Below are 20786 nucleotides of genomic sequence, written 5' to 3'. Positions count from 1 at the left end.
CATATGTTATTTATTTTTGAGTTACAAACAACACACCCAATCAGAGCCTCACAATAGCAGCACATTTCAATTCATTCAAGAGAAAAAGTAGAGTAATATTAAATGCAATAAAGACTCTGTATGTTTTAGTCATATAAAACTGTACATGTAATCATGTGTAATTTATTTTGGTTTTGAAGCATTAATGTGAATAGTCTTTTCTTGCCTAACTGTGCAGCTAGAACAGATTTGTGGAAGCTATATTTGTATTTTTTTATAAATCGTATACCATTTTTGAACCTGTGAAAATAAATAGTTGAATGAAGCAAACACTATCTATCTATCTATCTATCTATCTATCTATCTATCTATCTATCTATCTGTCTATCTATCTATCTATCTATCTATCTATCTATCTGTCTATCTATCTATCTATCTATCTATCTATCTATCATCCATCCATCCATTTATATATCTATCCATCTCTATCTATCTATCTAACTATCTATCTATCTATCTATCAATCTATTCATTCATGCATCCATACATATAACTATTACTAGTATTGTATTTGTTATTACTTTTAATAATATTTTTATTTATTTTATTTTTTAACTTTGATTTGTGCATTTTGAAGGTTTTGTCTTTTTGTAAAGCATTCTACTACATATATAAAGCTGTTTATGCTACAGATGTAATTTAATTCAAGAGTGATTTTAAGAGAGATAAACTCTTTTTCAATGAGTAAGTAAACGCAACAATATATTTGCACCTCAAATAGTGTGAAAGCAATTAAATGTATGAATCCATATATTACGTTCAGTTTGTTTTTTATAATAATAATTAACTTACTTATCCCTGGTATATTATATATATTGTGTTCAAATATTCCTATGTTATACCAATATTTTTGTTTGCAAAATTGAAATAAAGTTCAAGAACACTGAAGGAAATATAATGACCAATATGTGTAAGTACATTTACTCAAGTACTAATCAACTCTGAGATGTCAGCAGTTCTCACTTTATGCATCATGTAAGCAGCCAGATTACACAAAGTATTTAGGCTACAATAGAGGCACTATTGAGAACAGCTTGGAAATGTAACCTGATGCAACAACTTTATCAATTCATAAAAAAAAGACATGTTTGTACTTCAACGTGTAACCCACAGACACAATCGTTCACTACAAAATGCACACACTGCATGCACTGACGGGCTGTTAATGTGAAGAAATTGCCAGGAAATAACAGTGAAGTAAAATCAGTAAAATCAATATAATGACAAGTTGTAGTACTAGAATTACTATTGGGTAATTATAGAGTAAAAAGCAAAGACTGTGCGACTTTATGACAGCTGCTAAATCAGGCCATGTGGCAGACGGATGCTTTGGATATAAATATATCATTTGGCTACAGCAATAAGTCTTCAGAGAAAAGAAAATCAAAAATGGGTGTTTAAGGTGATCCACTGAAAACATTTGAGGCGAGAAAATAGGTATTACAGTAACAGAATATTGATTCATATTTGATCAGTGCAAGCACTTTGAAACTATGTTTAGAAAGGTGCTATACAAATAAAGATGATTATATTATTATTAAAAGAGATTCTTCATCTCAATGAATACTACCTGGTTAAATAAAGGTTAAATAAATAAAAAACAAAATAATAATAATAGTAGTAATAGCAGTTTTTGTGTGACATGCAAAAAAAATTACCAAATGCAAAAAACACTCTTTTAAAAACCCATTTTTATAAAAAGGCTTTTTTTTTTAACTCCGTAAGGCAACAGCTTGGTGCACCTTTTCCCACACCTTATATTGTCCTCTTTTGGCCTATGTGTAGTAACTTATTGTTTTGATACCATTGGTTCTGGGTTTTAGTTTTCTCATTATTTGGTCTTTATGTTTTGTTCTTTTATTGTTATTGTTATTTGTTGTTGCATATTCAGGCTGACGGTATGAGGAAAATAAGGTTTTTATTTTAACATTACAGCATGTAAACATGTTCTTGTAGAAACATAAAATACAAGTATGAACCTGAAAACGAGCATGATATGGCACCTTTAGTAGTCCACTACCTCAGTGGCATCATGCAGTGCTGTGATTATGACAGTAGGAGGCAGCAGAGTTATATAATGAGGAACACATCAGGAGACGCGCACACACAGGAGTCTCGTGAACGCGCACGGTCAGAGCTGCTGTTGCTATGATGCAATGGCGACTGCGCCGTGGGAAGCGCGTCAGCGAGGAGTTGAATGAGTTCCCTCCACAGTTGAAGTGATATCAGCAGCAGTCAGGAGGACACCGTGGGGGACAGAGACAGCTGGGCACGGAGACACCAGCAGGACAACACTACATGGACATACAGCCAGCCAGGTGTGTCTGCTATAGCCTCGCTGCTGGCCGCGTCATGACGCTTGGAGAGATTCCTCACACATCTGGACGACGTTGCAGCGAGCAAACGAGAGCACCAACACCCAGTTTGCCCTCCTTAGAGGAAACCAAGTGAGGAGGGGTTGTTGTTTTTTTATTTCTTATCTCATTGTCCTCCTCATTGGCGACTCAGTGGACCTATTTTGCGCTCCTCTGTCTCTCACCATGGCTGAGAGAACCTCCTCCGGGTTGCTAACGATGATGTTGGAGCCCACGCCGGCTGTCGCGATGACCCTGCCGGCGGAGGTCCGGGAGAAGCTGGCGGAGCTGGAGCTGGAGCTCTCTGAGGGTAAGTTAACATGAACACAAACTATACCTGCACCGTGTGGACAAAATGCATGCTGCTTTTACCTGGAGGGTTAAACATTATTCATGCACATGACAAGCAATGAGAACCACCGCCCTTTATTATCTTTGAGGCTTCATGTTTGAAAACATGCCAGCATCTACTGCTACTATCAGATATATCACACAAAACTGAACTTCGTTTCAAATATTTTTATTAAGAAGCATGTGCATGTCAGTGATACAGACTTCTGTGGGGTGTGTATCATGCCTTATTTTTATATATATATATATATCAACAAAAACAGACAATATTAGGAACTAAGGGCAAACAAACAATTGTGGAAAAGCAAATACAAAAACACAAGTAGTGAAAGGAAAACAAAACAAAAAAAATAAAAATAAAACAAAACAAAAAAACCCCCCAAAAAACATGAATAAATAAATAACAACACCCTAAGGCACATAAATCAGGGAGACCCCAAAACTGAACTTTTCTCCTCATCATGACTGGTATAACTACTGCAGCACAAACTACACTACACTGTTTTTCACCTCTAATGAAGTCCAGCTGTTCCTATTGTCCAGAAGATACCAGACTCCTAACACCATATTTGATCAGATGGCTATCTGCCTCTAACAGCTGGGCTGAGTCAGCTGACACACCCATGCTACTGTTAATGTGGCTCTGTTTTCACACATGCATAATCAAGGGTCTGTTATTTTTTTTTAATTAAATGAAAGGGAGAAGTGAGGAACTATTTTTTAATTTTTATTTATTTAACCTTTATTTAACCAGGTTAGTCCCATTGAGATTAAGAACCTCTTTTCCAAGGGAGACCTGACCAAGACGGTCAGCAGCAAGTTGCAGACACATTGACACAAATAGAGATAAAATACAATTCACAAAAGCACTAAAATTTGCATTAAAAGAGAACTATCTAAAGACAAATGGGGGGACAAAAAGGAACTTTTCTGGGAGTCAACTGTACAACAAGGGGGCTAAAAACATTGGCATGCCACAGAGTCTGCTTCTAAAGCCTTCATTTTATATTTTAAACATATTTAATGATACCAGCTTCTTGATTTTTAGATCATTTTGGAGCAAATTCCAGGCTGAGGGTGCAGAATATGCAAAAGCCCTTTCCCCAATTTTTGACCGAGCTTTTTGGACAGAGAGCACAAAGAGGTCCTGTGAACGCAGTGAATACTGTCCACAATTTTTTTGCGTAGTAAAAACACTTAAGTATTGTGGGAGCAGACCCAGAATCACCTTATATATAAGGATGCACCAATGGGAGAGCCTACGGGTTGCCAGTGCAGGCCATCCCACCCGAGAGTACAACTCACAGAGCTTTACTATTTGTAATGAACCTCAAGGATGCATGGTAAGCTACATCAAGCATATGAAGGCACTGAGCCGAGGCGTGCATGCCAACTATTCTCTGGTTTCTTTACTCCTCTATGACAGTAAACTGAGTATCTTTGAGATGTGGACAAAACAAGAGATTTGAGGATGTGATCTTGGGCTTATTGGGAAACACTGATTGACAACGAATCCATTAATTGAGAAAGTAATCAACAGATTTATCGACAGTCAAAATAATAATTATATGAAGCCCTACCCTTAACTATCATGCTTACCGGCTGACGGAAACAGAAAGCACGTGCTTGTACAAAGTCCTGAAAGCAACATTTACTGATATGATTTATTACGCTACATAATCACTTTCCTTGATATTTGCTCTAAAGGACAAATGTCACTAATACTGGACGTAACATTTATGTAGCTGACTGTATTAAAATGTCAACCCTTGGACTTCACATTTAAGTGTAGTCACTCAGCGCTGTAGAAAGTAAATAAAGCTGGGCTCATCCTCCCGCTGACTTGAAACCCTTAAGAGTTTCAGTACACTGTAACTAATGAAGAGGGTGTTTGTTTTTCACAAAGCTTTTGTTTTTTTGTTAGCTAGTGACATTCAATGTTTAACTGCTCCTCACATGGTGAAATTAGCTGAGCTGTGGTAAAGTAATACTGATTAATGATCTACATTAAGCCTGATTAGATCTGGTGTTTGACCCCAGGGGGTCACCTTCTTTCTGTGTTCACTCTACAAGACAATAAGTGCAGTAGAACTTATAATATAAAACACACTGATCCATAGTTAATTTATGCTTTTCTTTCTCTGTGTTAGCTGCAGTAGCACCGTCCAAGGGTTAGGAATGGACCAAAGGTGCACGCTTTGATAAGCACGTTAACTGCCACTGAGGCCCCTAATGGGATAGACATGTATTCAGGAGCGGCTAGCAAATTAATCTATATCTGTCCAGTTTCCTCTTCCTGCTCTCCACATGTCACATCCTGCCATGTTGGAGCTCTGATAGCAGCATCTCCCTGACTCTGTTTCTTTTTCTGGCTTTTCTTCCACCGACTCTCTCTTTCAATGCCTCTCTCCATGACTCCCCACCTCCACATTTCATTTATTTTCTCCCTGATCAAAGAAGAAAATGTAATTCTCTTTTGGGTAAAGAGAAATCAACCTTTTTTTCCCCTACTCTCAAATCCTATTCCTGTACACTGCTGTGAACTCTTCACCTCGCGATGATGCCCTTTGGTTGCCTCCCCGTCGCATCCTGTCTCAGGAAAGAATAGACGAGTGGTTTTATTGGAAGGAGATGAGAGCCTGTGAATCCTGCAGGTTTTTCTATCCTTCTCAATGAGCTTGTCTCGCAGGGATTTAAAGTCAGGCACGTCTGTGTCACACTAAGAGACACATCTCGGCTTGAGTGTGCCAGTAGGTGCACACTGTATTATTCATGAAATTGAATAGATGTGTCATGTATGTTTTCTTAAGCAGTTTAGTAGCAGCAGTCATTGGAAAAACATGAGTTTGAGACAATCCAGCAGCTCAGCTTGATAATATTCCAGCATCAGCAGTTTAGGCCTGCTGAAGTGTGAAATAAACAATCTGTGCACTCTTATTGTGGTTATAATAAATGGGGTTTCCTCTAGAGATGCATTTATTTTCAATTTATCCTACTCTGTATTTATTTCTTAGTGAACATGTGTTCTAAAATGCTTGGATTACTTCACTCTACTTGTTGTTGTGGTAATGAGAACCCACCCACTTACTCTTTCTATGCCACTTTGAATGTGCATTTGTTCTTTTTTGTTTACAACTTCTCTCAATGTGTCTATGTAGTTTAATAATTTGAAAGCACTTTACTGTTTACGCTCGGGGTCTGCCTCGTGAAGCAGGATTACTAAATAATCAGGATACCTTCACTGAGTTAAACCTGGAATCGCTTTAAATGTGGAAAATGGACTTAAAGTAAGTAAAAGAGCTTTTCTAGGTTTAAAGCCGCTGCAAATTTTGCTTTGAATCTTTGGCATTCCTCCATAATATTAAATATTCATAACTTAATAAGCAACAATCAAAGTAAAAAAACAAACATCTTAGGCATTATTTATTAAAGGAATGGTTTGATATTATGCAAAATATGCTTGCTGGCTATCTTTTGTTAAAGGTCTTATTGATAACATTTTATGTAGACGGATATTTTCTAAAAAATAATACAACCACAGAGCCTTTAGAAAGGTGCTGAATAAAAGTATGGCTCTGAAATGAATGTTTTGTTTATCTCTGTGGAAGATAGCTGACATTTGGTTCCCACTTCTAACAAGACTTATGAGCCAATATTAAAACGGCGTTGGAATCATTTGGTATCTCTGGGTCATCAGTCAGTGTAGAAAAAAACAGATAAATAGCTGAGATCGATGGTAAGTGCCTGGCAACGACTTGTTGTGAAGTAAATGCAATGGAACGGGGGAGGGAGAATGAGACATCTAGTTGCTGAATGTTATCGATAGCACCTTTAACACTTTGGTTTTTATACGGATTAAATGACATATAACATTAATTAGTGAGCGTTAGAGGTGCTGGTAGTTGAATTTTGACACCTTTGTACAGAGCCAGGCAGTTTCCCCATGTTTCTAGTCTTTGTGCTAAACTAAGCTATCCAGCTGCAGCAACATAATTACTGTACTGGGCGCTATTACTGAGTGATATCAATCTTCTAATCAAACTCTTGATAAGAATGTGAATTATTTTATTTCCCAAAAGTAGTCCTTTAAGTGTTTAACAGTCAAAAACTGCCAATCTGCTTCATCAGGACCATGTGGGTGTGGTTTGATCAGATTAGATTGAAAGTAAACAAACAACCCACCAACTGACATCTGATTCTGAATCAGGTGTTGCCAAATCCTGATTGGTGAACGGAAGTACGGCTGAACGAGTTTGAAAAAAAAGTTTAATTCTGATCATTTTGACTTATATTGCCATTGTGATATGATCATTGAAAAACATTTTTAAATGATTATGGTGTGATTTTTGCGGGAATCTGTACCAAACAAAGATGTTTTCTTAAGTCTGTAGAATATGACATCTCTGCAGCACGACAATATTTTATTTAAAATGGTATTTTGACACACATTTCACCTTTAACAATTTGCTAAAGCAAATCTATTCCATCTTAGCAATAGAAAGCAATTCGTTGAGCCACCTCCTGAAACATGGTGATGATGGAGACTTCGAATTTAATAATATTATTTTTTTAGCCGCAATCATGCCTGCTTTGAGAGCCTGCTTTTGATGGGAGGGAAGGGCCCTTGTCCTGTCAGAGCAGCCAAATATTGCCAAATTACAGTTTGTCTGAATGTTTTTTTAATTTTGTTTGCGTTTTTGATAAAATTTTGATTAATTGTGCAGCCCTACACGAAAGTGTGTGACATCACATCTTATTAATTCATCCCCACCCACTTCAAACCAGCGAGAAGAGTTCAAACAAAAATACATAAATCTCTCATGTCAAATAACCCAAACTTTAAATTGTGTAATCATGTCGGACTGCACCACTCACAATAGAAGCTGATTGAGAAAATGTGTTTTTAGGGCCTGTAATCAGTGCAGTTATCATGCTAGTTTGGTAATTGTGCTTTGTAAGTTTTGGCAGCTGTGGTTTAGGAGCAAAGAGTCCTTTAGCAAGACACAGAACCCCAAGTTGCTCCCGACGGGCAGGCAAGCGTCTTGCATGAAGCGTTTTGTCCAGTAAGGTAGGAAAGCACTATATAAATACACTCCATTTACCATTTTTCCCCAAAATTGCAGGTATACTGAAATCCCCTCCTACTAAATCCTCCACATCATAGTTATTGGAGAGAACATGTGGTATTTCTCAGCTGACCTGGATGCAGATGAGTGGTCCAAAGATGTGGCGTAAAGGAGGGCAAGAAGATGGATGATCCCCATTATCTCCTGCAGGGAGTAAAGAGGGAGAGACGTGTCTGCTGAGTAATTCATAGACTCACTCGATTCCATTCGCTGGTTTTCTTCCCTCCTCCTTTGTTTGCTCTCTAAACCCTCTGATTACAAAGTCATTTTTAGTTCAGTGCTGCTGTTTGCTGGGATACTGCCAAACCCCTGGTTGGTCATTCCGCTTGTTTTGCCCGCTCCCATTCAACAAACATTTACAGAGGAACAGTGCAGGTTTTTGGTAGTTTAGGTAGTAGTGCCTGGCTTGTTTATGGTTGTTTGTATTCATAGAGAATTTTTTTATTTTGCAGGTTTAAGGTGTTTGAAAGGAGATCCAGCATCATAAATGTGGCTCAGATTACTCAGTTTAATGGTGGACACTGTTTTCATTTGTTCCTACTCTTATCTATATCCTAGTATCTGCTCCTGCAATGACCCAATATCCCCCCACGGAAATCATTAAAGTTTCCCCTTATCTAATCACATAGATAGAATGAAACTTTACTCACTGTAGACCTGTAGGTGATCAGGCACAGTGCTGTCAAGTGCTGGTAACTGTAGTAATGAGATGGTGATGATTAAACTGGCACTGACGGAGGCTTCATGGTGTAATGATAAGTGGTGTCTATATTAATGATGTTAATGGACAACTGTAGCTCCAAATAATTGTTTTAGAAAGTTTAAATTGGCCTTAAAGTAGAGCAGGGCCGTTAATTGTTATCAATCTCATTCTGACCTGATGACTCTGCAGTATTTTTATTAGCAGGGAGAGCCGCTTCATCAAAACAAGCGCTCTTAATTTCTCCCTGAACTGTAATGACAACACTGCAGTACACCATGTGATTTAAGTGTGTACAGGCAGAGCGGAGAGAAGCAATACTAAGTTAATGTGTGTGAGAGAGGAAACAAGACCAAAAAAAGTCAGAAAGTAAGTTGCTGTTGTGTGAAAGGTTTTCAATTTCACACATGATGGTTTTTCATATAAGCTAGTATGACATTCTCATTGGTTGTAGTTTACTGTAGATCCACAGTAAACAAGTTAGAAGCTTTCCAAGACTTCTACAGGACTTGTAGCCTCAGTTAATATCCACGGCAGCTGTGGTTCAGGAGGTAGAGTGGTTGTCCGTTGATCACAAGGTTGGGAGTTCAATACCCGGCTCCTCCTGTCTGCTTGTCCTTGAGCAAGACACTGAACCCGAATTTGCTCCTGATGGGCAGGCAAGCATCTTGAAAAAAATAGGTCTGTCCTGTCCTCGACCAAAGAAATTCTAACGCTGAATTCACAACAGAGCAGCAGCGAAGTGCGACGTGTGGCGAGCTGCCATGCAATGTCTATTAAAAGCTGCGGCGGCCGCTCCCGAGCTCAGCAAGCTGCGGCCGTTTGATTCTGCGGCGAAGCGCGGCCAAACAAAAGTTGGGAAAACTTTAACTTTTAGCTGCGAAGTGCGGCCAGAGAGGACCCGCTGCCAATCAGATAACAGATCCCGTGACTCCATATTGACCTATGTTGTAAATAATTTCTTCCCCACTGAAACACAGCTGCTACCTGGTGTGAATTTGGCGTAACACTCATAAGATTTTGTAATCAATTACTCGATTTAATCGAAGGATCTGCAAAACTGAGTTTCTCCACAAAGAATCACACAAAAGCGCCACTTTAAATCTTGTGTTTACCAGAGATGTGCTCATACGTTTCTAGGAAATAAGTCATTCAGCATGAAAAAAACCAAAATGACTAATCTTCTATGGAAATCTTAGTCGACTAAGACCAAAACGAACAATTTGTCGACTAAGTGACTAAGAGTGGGCAGCCCTGTAATGGCATATTTTCCCCGGATCCTTGAGTAAGTATACAGGCCTGTTATACAATCAAACCTGAGTCAAGCCAAGGTTATAGGCCTGCACAAGGTTAGGGTTAGCGGATAGCTTTGGTGGTCAGCAGTAAAACCTCTTTTTGGAAAGTATGAGTGTACAGGAAACTCCAGTGAGTAGGACCACAGTGTTTGTTGAGGAAAGACCACTCAGTGCAGAGAAGAACTGCTCACTGGTCCTGACTCATTCCTATCTGTGGTCACTTACTCCCACCACCAACTCACGAAGAAAGAACTTCCACTGGGCTCACCCAGTGAGTTCAGCCTGTTGTTATGCAAAACCAAACATTTGATGAATGTACAATCACATTGTGCATTTAGAGCTTTGAGAACATGTAGGATTTAGGGCGATTACTGAGGGGACTTTGTAAATGGCTGCTGGTTAGCTCTGTAATAGGATCCAAAAGAGAAGAATGTTGAGCCTCGGAGCGAGCTAGCTGGCTGCTGCTGTAAAGTCCAGTTTGGAGATAAAGAGCCAGCTATGCCGTGCCCCTGCCACGGCGGAGGATAGAACGTGGAGGGTCATAAATATTTCAAGGGTGTGCCTCAGAGCGGAGTAGAGCTTCAGATTCTTGTGCTGCTCTCATATGCTTCTACTGCCTGTATAGTTTATGAGAGTCTGTGCACATGGAAGAAGTGTGTGCATGTTTGGTCCATTTACTTTCTGTTTGTGGATTGTTATGGCGCTCCTAACAAACCACAGAGCTGTTTCATTTTAGCGTTTTAGTTATTGTCCTGGCTGTCCCGCTACATTTTGTTGCTCTCTACTGCAGGTCCTGCCTGTTTGTTTTCTTTACAGTGCTCTTCAACATCCTGTCTCTGTCGTTATACGAGCCATGAATATTTAATGGAATGGGATTGTAATATGTAGAAATATGTCCGTTCTTCTCTCTTTGTTTATTCAAGCGTGGATGAGTCCACAGAGTGAGATTCCTGTCAGCACAGTGATTTTAGTGTCCCTGTGGCTTCCCTCATTGGAAAGGTTTTCAGTATTGGTTATATCATTATCATTTGATCTATTGTTTTGAACTAGGGCTGTCAAAGTTAGCGCGATACATTTCAACACCATTCATTTCTTTAACGCATTAACGCAACTTGTGATTTTTAGGTTGTAGCGGGCTCATTTGTAGCTTGAAAACATATGAAATCAGAAAACCATTTCAAAGGGGTCCCTTGACCTCTGACCTCAAGATATGTGAATGAAAATGGGTTCTTTGGGTACTCACTGGATTAATCGCGATTAACTGTGGACAATCATGCGATTTGAATGACACTTTAATCGATTGACAGCCCTAGTTTTAACCCATTAACTATTTAACAATGTAGTATTTAAAATGGAAAAAATAATGTCTCAATCTTGTCAACGAACCCGAAGGCATTCATGCAACTGTTGTATGAAATTGAGAAAAGAATGCATCTAATTTTAGAAGCAGTAAATATTTGCCACCATATTTTTACTCGACAGCTGACTTTAAGGTTGTTTTCAAACGACTTATTTTCATTTTTGCTATGGTCACATTTTTACATGATGAGCATGAGCACCAACTAATTGTTCCAGTAATGATTGATTCCCAGCTACCTTGTACGTCCCTATGGATGTATTGTAAAGGCTTTTGGCTCAGAGGGATTTTAAAGTTTGTTCTGAAACTTGCATTTCATTCTCTCTCAACTGTCTCAACCATGAAGTGACTTACTAGTGTTATCTCAGCAGTGTTTATCACATATAGCGCTTTATTGCTGTGGCAGAAATTGCTGAACAATTTGATTACACAGCCACACTGATTCCCACAGTCACCAACTTGTGACTGACAAACAGCAGCATTTTCCAATATAATGTGTAAGAAAGAACAAATGCTAAAAGTGCCAATGTTAGTAACTAAGTATCAGTGAAGCTTGATTGACATGTAGTACATCTAATTACTCTGGTCAGACATGGACCTGTGATAACTAGTTTTGTGACGCTATTGATTTCGGACCCGGACGCTACTCTGTCTTTCAGACATTGTAGCGGGGTCAGTTTTAAAGCTAGAGTGAAGGTACTGGCGTCATATGAAACGGGAAAACCTAAGGAATCCATAGATGTCATACTTGCATGTCGCAAACTCTCCAAAGTTTGCTACATTTTGGCGAGGAAAAACTGTATTGGCCATTTTCAAAGGGGTTCCTTGACCTATGACCTCAATATATGTGAATGAAAATGGGTTCAATATGGGTACCCACAAGTCTCTCCTTTACAGACATGTCCACTTTATGATAAACAGTTTTGGTCAAAAACAGAGTAGTTTTTTGCATGATGTTATGTGTTATTTTCGCCTATTCTAAAATGATGTATTTGAATATTTCTGCATACTGGGGTCATGATACGTATCGTATCGCCAGATTTTTCACAGCCCTAGTGTTAACTGTCACAGACAGCTAGCTGTACACTTCATTTACTGTGAGAAAACACAGCAAACGCTGAATCAATTCCACATGATTTGCTCCAGTACTTTCTAGAGAAATGCAATGCCGTAATCTTTTCAACCACTGAAAATGTATGCTGGCTAAATGGGGAGCTAACAATCTTTCAACTGGTTCATTAATGTAGAAAAACAGATAAACAGAGATTATTACTATCCATACTATATCAAAGCTTCGATCAGTTTGTTATGAGGCAAATAAATACAGTAAAGCCCCAGATCATGGACTCTGTCTTTGCATTGGCCAACACCCAATAATATTTGGCTCTTACTTTATAATACTGTATGTCTGTCTTCACTTTTCTGTTGACTTAAGTCTCCTGCAGTTGAGTTCCTTTAACCTTTTAAATCAGATGGCTGTATTGAACCAGGAAGTTTGTCTTTTTCAAGCCAACCGGAGACTTGGCCCTTTGATAAGACAACAGTAGAGAGATAGTGGTGCAACGGTTCAACAAGCCCACAGTTTGGGTGGGTCAGTTTTTGGATCACGGTTTTGGTTCTGTTTGTTTTGCACATTAGGGAGAAGAAAAAAATTAACAATTTCCAATATGTCTGAACTCAGATAGATTAATTGATTGATAGTAATTGATATTTCTATATTATATGAAGCCATAACACTGATTTTATTCGTGAAATAAGGCAGGCTACTTAATGCTCAAGTAGGCCTATGTTCAGATAATTAAAAGCTTTATTACATTAGTCATATACATACAGGTACATACATGAAATTTGACCTCTGCATTTAACCCATCCTAAGTATTTTATGAGCAGTGGGCTGCTGTGAAGCGCCCGGGCAGGGAGCAACTTGAGGGTCAGTGTCTCGCTCAAGGAAACTTCGACATGCAGACAGTAGGAACCGAGTATTGAACCGCCGACCTTGTGGTTGAAGGACGACCAATGAGCAATAATTGCCTCTTCTATGTCACTGGCACCTCATCAAATAAGCATTTAATAGTAATGCTAATACTATAGCATTTAATTGTGATGCGATTCAAGAAGCCCACGGTTCGGTTTGTATGCAATTTTTACAGTTCAGTTTTGCATCCCTAGTATAAAGACAGTGCCAGCATCCTGCCAGGCCACCATACTGTACTGCCCATCCTGCTTCAGAGAGACCACTGAGCTCTGTGATTGACCAGAAGGTACATTTGGTAGCACTCAACCAGGGATTGTTTCTAAATGAATAAAGGTGTGAGCACCATTTTTGCACAACTTAATAAATATCTCCTCAGTTTCAGAATATTTCCTTTGTCATAATGGGTGCCACCAGGTACTGTGCTTGTGGTGACACTGTATGTGTCCTTGCTGCAGGAGAGATGGCATGCGCAGGGCAGTGCAACGGGCACCGGCGCCAGGGAGATCTGCTGACCAAACAAGCCGCATGCCCCACTTCAAGGACACATTGCAAAATCCACTCTGCTGCTTTATGCACCGCATTCTTCTGCCCAGCAAGGCTTTTGTTCTGCCTCCATCAGCTTTCTGGTGTAAATTCTATGCTGCCCATTCGCCTACCTGTATAGGTGTGTATCTGTGATCTCTCTCTGTGCCCATCTGATGGAAACAGCATGAGAGTCGGATGGCACCTAAGGAGCCCTCCTCTAGTTAACACCACAGCTCAATCTGTCCTCCCTCGTCTAATCACAGTCACAACACATACAGCGTCCTTCTCAGATAGCTGAATTCTCTCTAAATCCTCTGATTCACACCTCTGAAAGATAAAATATTGGCTCTATTATTCATGGTTCCTGCAGAAGTACAGCATGTTCACAACATTTGCACTGCAGTGTTTTTCAAGGTGCTTAGCGAATTGCTTGCAGAGGATAGAAGGAGGCTGCAGGGCTGAGGTCACTGAGCTGTGCAGGGAGCCTTTATAAAGTTTTTCAGAGCTCAAGGTAAAACTTCATTAATAGTCCTTCATTCATTCATCATCTCCTTTTTGCTGTCTTGATTATGTAATCTCAACTTTTCTCATTTAATATTTTTTACTGCTATACGTTCATCGTTGAAACATTATACACATTGCTAAACATAACACATATGCCCCTTAACACATTCAATCTGAAGCATTAATGGTGTACATTGCCTTGACTCTACTGCCTCTCAATTACTCTCAAACACTTTGTCATTATTCTGCACATGTAAGCAAAAGAGTGTCACATGTCAGATCTGGAGTTAGTCGTAATACAGAGTGGAACTTTTAGTGATAATATTACACCCTCTTGAACCACCAAGCTGCTCTAACTGGTTTTACTTCCTTTGCCCTATCGGCTCCCTATTCACATAATACCTGTCAGGTTTATAATAAAGGCTGATAATGTGAAAACACATCAAGAGGCATCACAGAAGCTCCTGATTGTCTATCAAATCTGCTCTGTCTCATCAGAGAGCGTTGGTTAGAGTGCCGTTTGGAATCCCAGTTAAAGGTCCTATAATGCGCTCATTTTCAGGTTCATACTTGTATTTTATGTTTCTACTAGAACATGTTTGCATGCTGTAATGTTCAAAAAACCCTTTATTTCCCTCATACTGTCTGTATGAATATGCCTGTATTTACCCTCTGAAACTTTACATTTTAACGTAATGGAATTGCGTTTCTAGGCAACAGTTTGGGTCCGTGTTCACATCCTGGCTGCGTCCAGAATCACACACCATGCACTACATACCCAATATCTGTACTATCGTTCAATATATCTTTGTGTGAATAAACAGTAGTATGTATCTTTTCGGATGCACTGATTAATAATTTACTTCGTCACTTCCTGAGAGCCTCCTTGCCGGTTGGAGACGTGTAACCATGGTAACCCGTGCTAACCTCATGTGACCAAAATGACGGTTTGTGAACGTCTGAATTCATTTAAAATATATTTTACACCCAGCAAAGCGAAATCTTATACTTACTGTTAAATTGAAGCGTTATCGATGTTACAGAGCTGTCCGTCAACGTCCGTTATGAACGGTTTCGTCACTACCGCATTGCATTGTGGGATACTTGTGCCGCCGTAGTGTCCAACGTTGCATACTGTAATATTCCACCATAAATAGTATACAATTTGCATACTATTGGTTTCATACTAAGGTTTCAGGCATACTAAAATATCTCACAAACCGTTTTAGTGTACTAAATAGCATATTAGTATGGAATTTCAGGATCGCAAAATTACAGAAATCCTGACAGCTTGTTTCAAAGGAACAGTTTCTGAATATGGGCTGTGTGTATTTCTCCATGGATTGAGCCTTTCGCGACTTTCACAGTATTTATACAGCACTTAAACCTGCTTTATAATAAAAAAGACATGAAAATGTCACTTTTTACATTATGGGACCTTTAAATAAGCTGCCACTGACAGGAGTTGGCAGTGTTGAATTAAGATAAGTGATGATAATTCATTCCAGAGCGGTGGTGTAATGATGTACCGGTCAGTGGCATCAACACCTATTAGCTTCTTTTGACCTTCTCTGGCCGGGGGAGCTAGCAGAGGTCAGCCTGGACAGCGTGACGGGACCGTGGAGGCTGTGAACTTAGCTCCATCAGCAGCTGGCCAACAAGCAGCTCTCCGTGAAAGTGTGGAGGAAGCACTACAAAGGGGAACTTAACTTAACTCTTGCTGCTTTACTTACAATAGATGTTTTGCCAGGAAATGTATAATTCGGATTATGCGTTTGTTGCCAAGAGTGGTGTCTAATCACATTGCTCTGACTATAGTCACCTCATTTTTTTTTAGAGATGTCTGAGTAAACCTTAAACAAGTTTGAACTTCAATCGATGTCTAGGCCTACTCAGGTGTGATGTGCAGATCAAAGACAAACAGCCCTTTGTAGCAGCAGCAGGCTGCATTGTGAGCCTTCCTGGTGGAAAACAAACAGACAGAAAATGTCTGGAATGTGCCATGACCTATCAACTTAACCGTGAGGAGAGGGCTTTCTAAATCCCCATCACTGCTGGAGGGCACGACTACACACACCAAACAGGCATACAGCATAGCAGGTTGTCCCAGCCTTTTAAAAGAACAAGGCCAAGTTGCCCCCTCCTCCTCTTTCCCTGAGGTGTCCCAGTAGACTATGGGAGGGAAGGAATAAAATAAAACTGAAGTGAGGTTGTTTTTTTTTATTGTGGGGCTAAAGCCAGGCTTTTTTTAGATCTAAAACTCAGCTCACATACCAGAAAATGTGTTTTCAGCCTGTGTCTCCGAGCAAGCAGACAGTTTTAGGCAAACTCTGCTGCTGTCGCTCTCCAGAGACTTTTCCTATAGTGCTTTATTCAAAGTGTACCTGTATAGCCAGAAAGACGCAAAGCGAGGGCAAGTCAGGACTGCCTTTAAAGCTCCTAAGGCATAACTGACAAAGTGTGGACTCTCTATCCGCATTTAACAAACACTCACTAACTAATGTCTGTAAGTTGTAAATCATCTCGATAAACATCCAACCTGTTTTTCATGAGACAGTTCCTGGTGCTGCATTTAAGAGCTAGAGGACATGCATTCAAAGCACCCTGAGGTGAAAGATACACCCAGGAACAGCTGAAGTGACTAGTAATTGATATAAAAACATGACACAAATATTAGCTTGTTGATGTATGTTTTGGTTTATTACAACTTGGGTCATATATTTGAAATTTTGGCCATCATTTCTATGGGTAATATTAACTTTGTACTCACCAAGTTAATTGTTGAAAACTCATGAAATCACTAAAATGAAGTCAGACGAGGCCAGAAACACAAACGTTCAGATTGTTATAGAGGTTTAAATGAACCCACAGCTTGTTTAAACTAATTTACAAGAGAAAACAAAAGTAAACCCGAAATTTATTACTAAAACTGTCCTCAAAGATCTTGTTTCGACTTTGACCACACCTGCCATAGTTGTGCTCATGCACAGTTTTCATATGCAATGAGGGACTATTACTGACATTTTAGGCACGCTCACTATAAGTTCTACCTCCACATAAAGTGTTTTTTAAATATCTGGCTTAACTGTTGGCTTGTTTGCAACCTGTCTGGTCGACTGACTGCTCATTTATGTTGTCATGGCCAATAGAAATGATGGCCACAGCTGCTAACATGAGACTCACGTTGTAATAAACTGAAATGACCCTTTAATATTGAGGTAAGGAGATAGTGATATAGATGCTTTTTCCATTTAAAACAATGGAGAAATCCATCCTACTGCTACTTTAACCTACACAACCATCTGCTGGTAGCCATACACATTTGAGAGAGAAATGTCACATGCAGGCTCATTAGAATATATCGCCCACGGCTCGAGGACAATCTTTGCAATGGTGCACCATATTTTCCTCTCAAGCCAATCAAAGCAGACTGGGCTTTGTCAGGAGGGGGTCTTAAAGAGAGAGGCGCTAAAATAGAGCGTTTCAGACAGAGGTTGAATACAGGTATATTCATATTTCTTCATGAAAGCACAGTTGCACGTTTTTTAGCAAGTTAATGTTATTGCACTTGGCTTTCCCTTGTGGCCTTTGTATTCCTCTAACTATGAAAATATAACTAAAACATATATTTTTTTGTATAGATTTGACATGATTTCGGTGGCCTTTTTTTATAGTCTGGTTACTATCCAAGGAGATTTCATCCAATCTCCATTCCTGGGTAATGATGTGGTACCTCATACTAAGCAAGTTCAAAGTCTAAACTAATCGCTGTAATGTTTTCTCTGGCACTACTACTATAGCACACCAGATGTTTTCACTGATAAGGAGTTCAGAGAGTAATGGAGAGCTGTTCTGAACCAAGTTTCTTACCTTTAATTGCATTTAACTTAACTGTTTAAATTGAAAGTTCTTATACTCATTGTCCATGTGCCACGTGGCAGTATCCAAAATGACCCCTGTACTGATCGGTGTACAGTATTTGGCACCTTTTTGTCACTGCACTAAAGCACAGTTTTGCTGCTTGTCAACACACCCTAAAGATTTTGAATAACCTTTTCACCCACTGTTACTTGTGGAATCCCAGGCGCTCAGGAAGGAACAATGACATGGATACAACTTTAAGCTGACCTGTAATCTAATATAACACACATGCACACGTCTCTGTGCTCTTACTCACAGCATTCTTGAAATAGAGGTCACAGCGGTCGATGGCTGTGGTCCCATAACGTGTGTGCGACTCGCTCCATGATGACAGTTGGAGCTCAGTTGTTGAATCTCAGAAGCCTGTTCTTCATTCCTCGTCGTCCCCGTTTCCTCCATCCAAGAAACTCATTAGACAGCCAAGTTTAACCTTTCATAAACTTTTCTTCTTTGTATGACGCATCAAACATTGGTGTTCTGTGTGGGTGGGCGTGATTCTTTACAGCTTTTGTGTGTTTAAGTATGTATACTGTCTGCTGGGGTGTGTATTTGTGTGTGCTACGATACAACCTATTCATATATTCATATGACTCACTGTCATATTCCCACATTTTGAAGTCTTTGTTATTAAGTTGCTTGAGGGCTCTAAACTGTCTCTCAACAAAGCAGCAGTGTGATATAATCGCTGATGATTCAACACTGTCAATAACGCCAGATAATAATAATTACAGTGAGCCCATATATACTGTACACGCTGACTCCACCCTGTCTGTCATTAGGAGGAAGTCTGAAATGCCAACAAGTGGCAGATGACTGCTGCTGTGATACCCTACCCCGATGACACACACACACAGACATACTTGAGGGCAAACTTTCTCCTGAGGCTTATTACTACTGCAGCCTCCAATTCTTATCGTAATTGGCAATTGCGTGGTGTGTGCGTGTGAGTAAGAATCCATATGACCTGAAAATCCGAGAGCTGCTAACCCATGACAGAGTCTCTGCTTCCTTGCCTCCCTCCTTGTAATCTAATTTGATGAGACAAACTGAATTTAATTGTACTGTTGTCGTGGTCAGGCCTATATTTAGCCATCGGGACATTAAATCATAGTGCTCTGATAACCAATGCGGAGAGAGGAGAGTATAAGAGGAGGATGAGTTCCTGCATGCGTGATGAAGGTCTCATCAATAGGACTAAACTGAGAAGGATTTACACAACAAAGGCTTGCTGTCAAAGCAGAGAACACACCACCTATTACAGCTGAATCTGTAAATCCTGCTGGTTCTCAACTTGTGCACCTTGTCTCCTTTCATTATTGAGTATTGTCAGTGCATCGTGAAACATTTCATTATTCTATTTGTGTAAGGAGTAGTTAACTCTTGTTTGTGGGAAATGTTTGAATTAATGTCATGTTGACAAGGCTAAGCTGTTGAAAACTTACTGGAAAATAGAAAAAGAAATTCAGTGGGGGGAACCAGTCTGTTTCTATTTAAAGATGGCTTGCAATTTGGTCTGGTTTTCTGAGGTTAAAGTCAGTTCTTCCAAGTCAAATCTATAAAGAGAGTTGTATTTACATGTCTGTGTCCAGAGGGTCAGAACAAGGGAGGAGGAGGAGTGGGAGGAATAGCGAGGCCTGGATTTAAATTTACCCTTTCATAGAAACATCTGGAGTACGCCAGACATCAGAGAAATAAGCAATGACCAATTATTGATATTGCTTGTTTTTAATCTGTTTACCAGATGTGCGTGCTTCACGACATAGACTAACACAGTGTCTAACACAAGTCTTTTTTTTGGGATGACTTCCTCCTGATTATAGTTCTCCTGATGCAGTAAATACCATGTTGAAACAAATGCTAAGAACTAAGGCCGTGTATTCCCAAACTCTGGATGGCTTATATGGTGTATTCACTAAGGTGAAACAGTCACAGTATGCGCAGTAAAATATGTGTGTGCAGCCTATGTGGCATTTTTGAAAAGGGATTTGAGATCACTGCTTTTTGTAGATGCATATTGATCCTTGCAGAGTAGTAAAAATACATTAGTTCTGGGTCATTATAGCGACAGCAGAACTGGCTACTGGAAATATTGCGCTTTATCAAAAGCACCGGCAATTTACTAGCTTTTCATGGCGGTGCGTACAGCACGATTTGATCTTTTGTATTTATTTACTCCTAAAGAGCTGCATTACTCCAACATCATGCATCAAATGCACCCTTTTGTCTTCTTGAAGTGCTGTGCAGATGAACTGTCTACAGGCCTCAGCAGTGTCGTCCTCAAGGCTTTGACCTTTAACCTACTGTTTCTGATGCTGCGTCAGTACGAGGGCTGTATCCCCAGCAGGTCACAGAAGACGAATGATGGGCTAACGCAGAGCTTCAGCAGGGCTGCCATCAATCTGCACTTTCTCTTTAGGGCAAAAGGAATCTGCCACTGGCTAGGGACCATCGCCGACGATCATCTGGGACTCTGCCCCGTTTGGTGTTTTTTCGCCGTCTGCAGGCTTTGCACATGTATGCGTGTGCACATAAATACACACACACGGACACTCCTTCCCCCTTCCCCTCGTGTCACAGCCTGTTTGTTGAGTTAGGCTGCGGGTTTGGCCCCTGGATTACATGTGTGTGAGGATAAGTGC

The 20786-nt window shown here is 39.8% G+C and overlaps 1 protein-coding gene across 3 annotated transcripts in view; it reads left to right on the top strand.

Annotated features, from left to right (window-relative positions):
- Positions 1–2174: 2174 nt before the first annotated feature.
- The window catches only part of dip2a (disco-interacting protein 2 homolog A), a 100649-nt gene continuing 82037 nt past the window's right edge, over positions 2175–20786 (top strand). For 2 of the 3 annotated variants that reach the window (XM_037789664.1, XM_037789663.1), the window contains exons 1-2: positions 2176–2486; positions 2548–2703. In XM_037789664.1, the coding sequence (XP_037645592.1) occupies position 2486; positions 2548–2703 (157 nt within the window). In that variant the 5' untranslated portion in view covers positions 2176–2485. Of the gene's footprint in view, positions 2704–20786 lie in introns of all 3 variants that reach the window. The other variant, XM_037789661.1, reaches the window with a different exon arrangement.

This window comes from Sebastes umbrosus, chromosome 13 (assembly GCF_015220745.1).
Source record: "Sebastes umbrosus isolate fSebUmb1 chromosome 13, fSebUmb1.pri, whole genome shotgun sequence".
Taxonomy (NCBI): domain Eukaryota; kingdom Metazoa; phylum Chordata; class Actinopteri; order Perciformes; family Sebastidae; genus Sebastes; species Sebastes umbrosus.
This window is presented reverse-complemented; position numbering and strand designations above follow the sequence as displayed.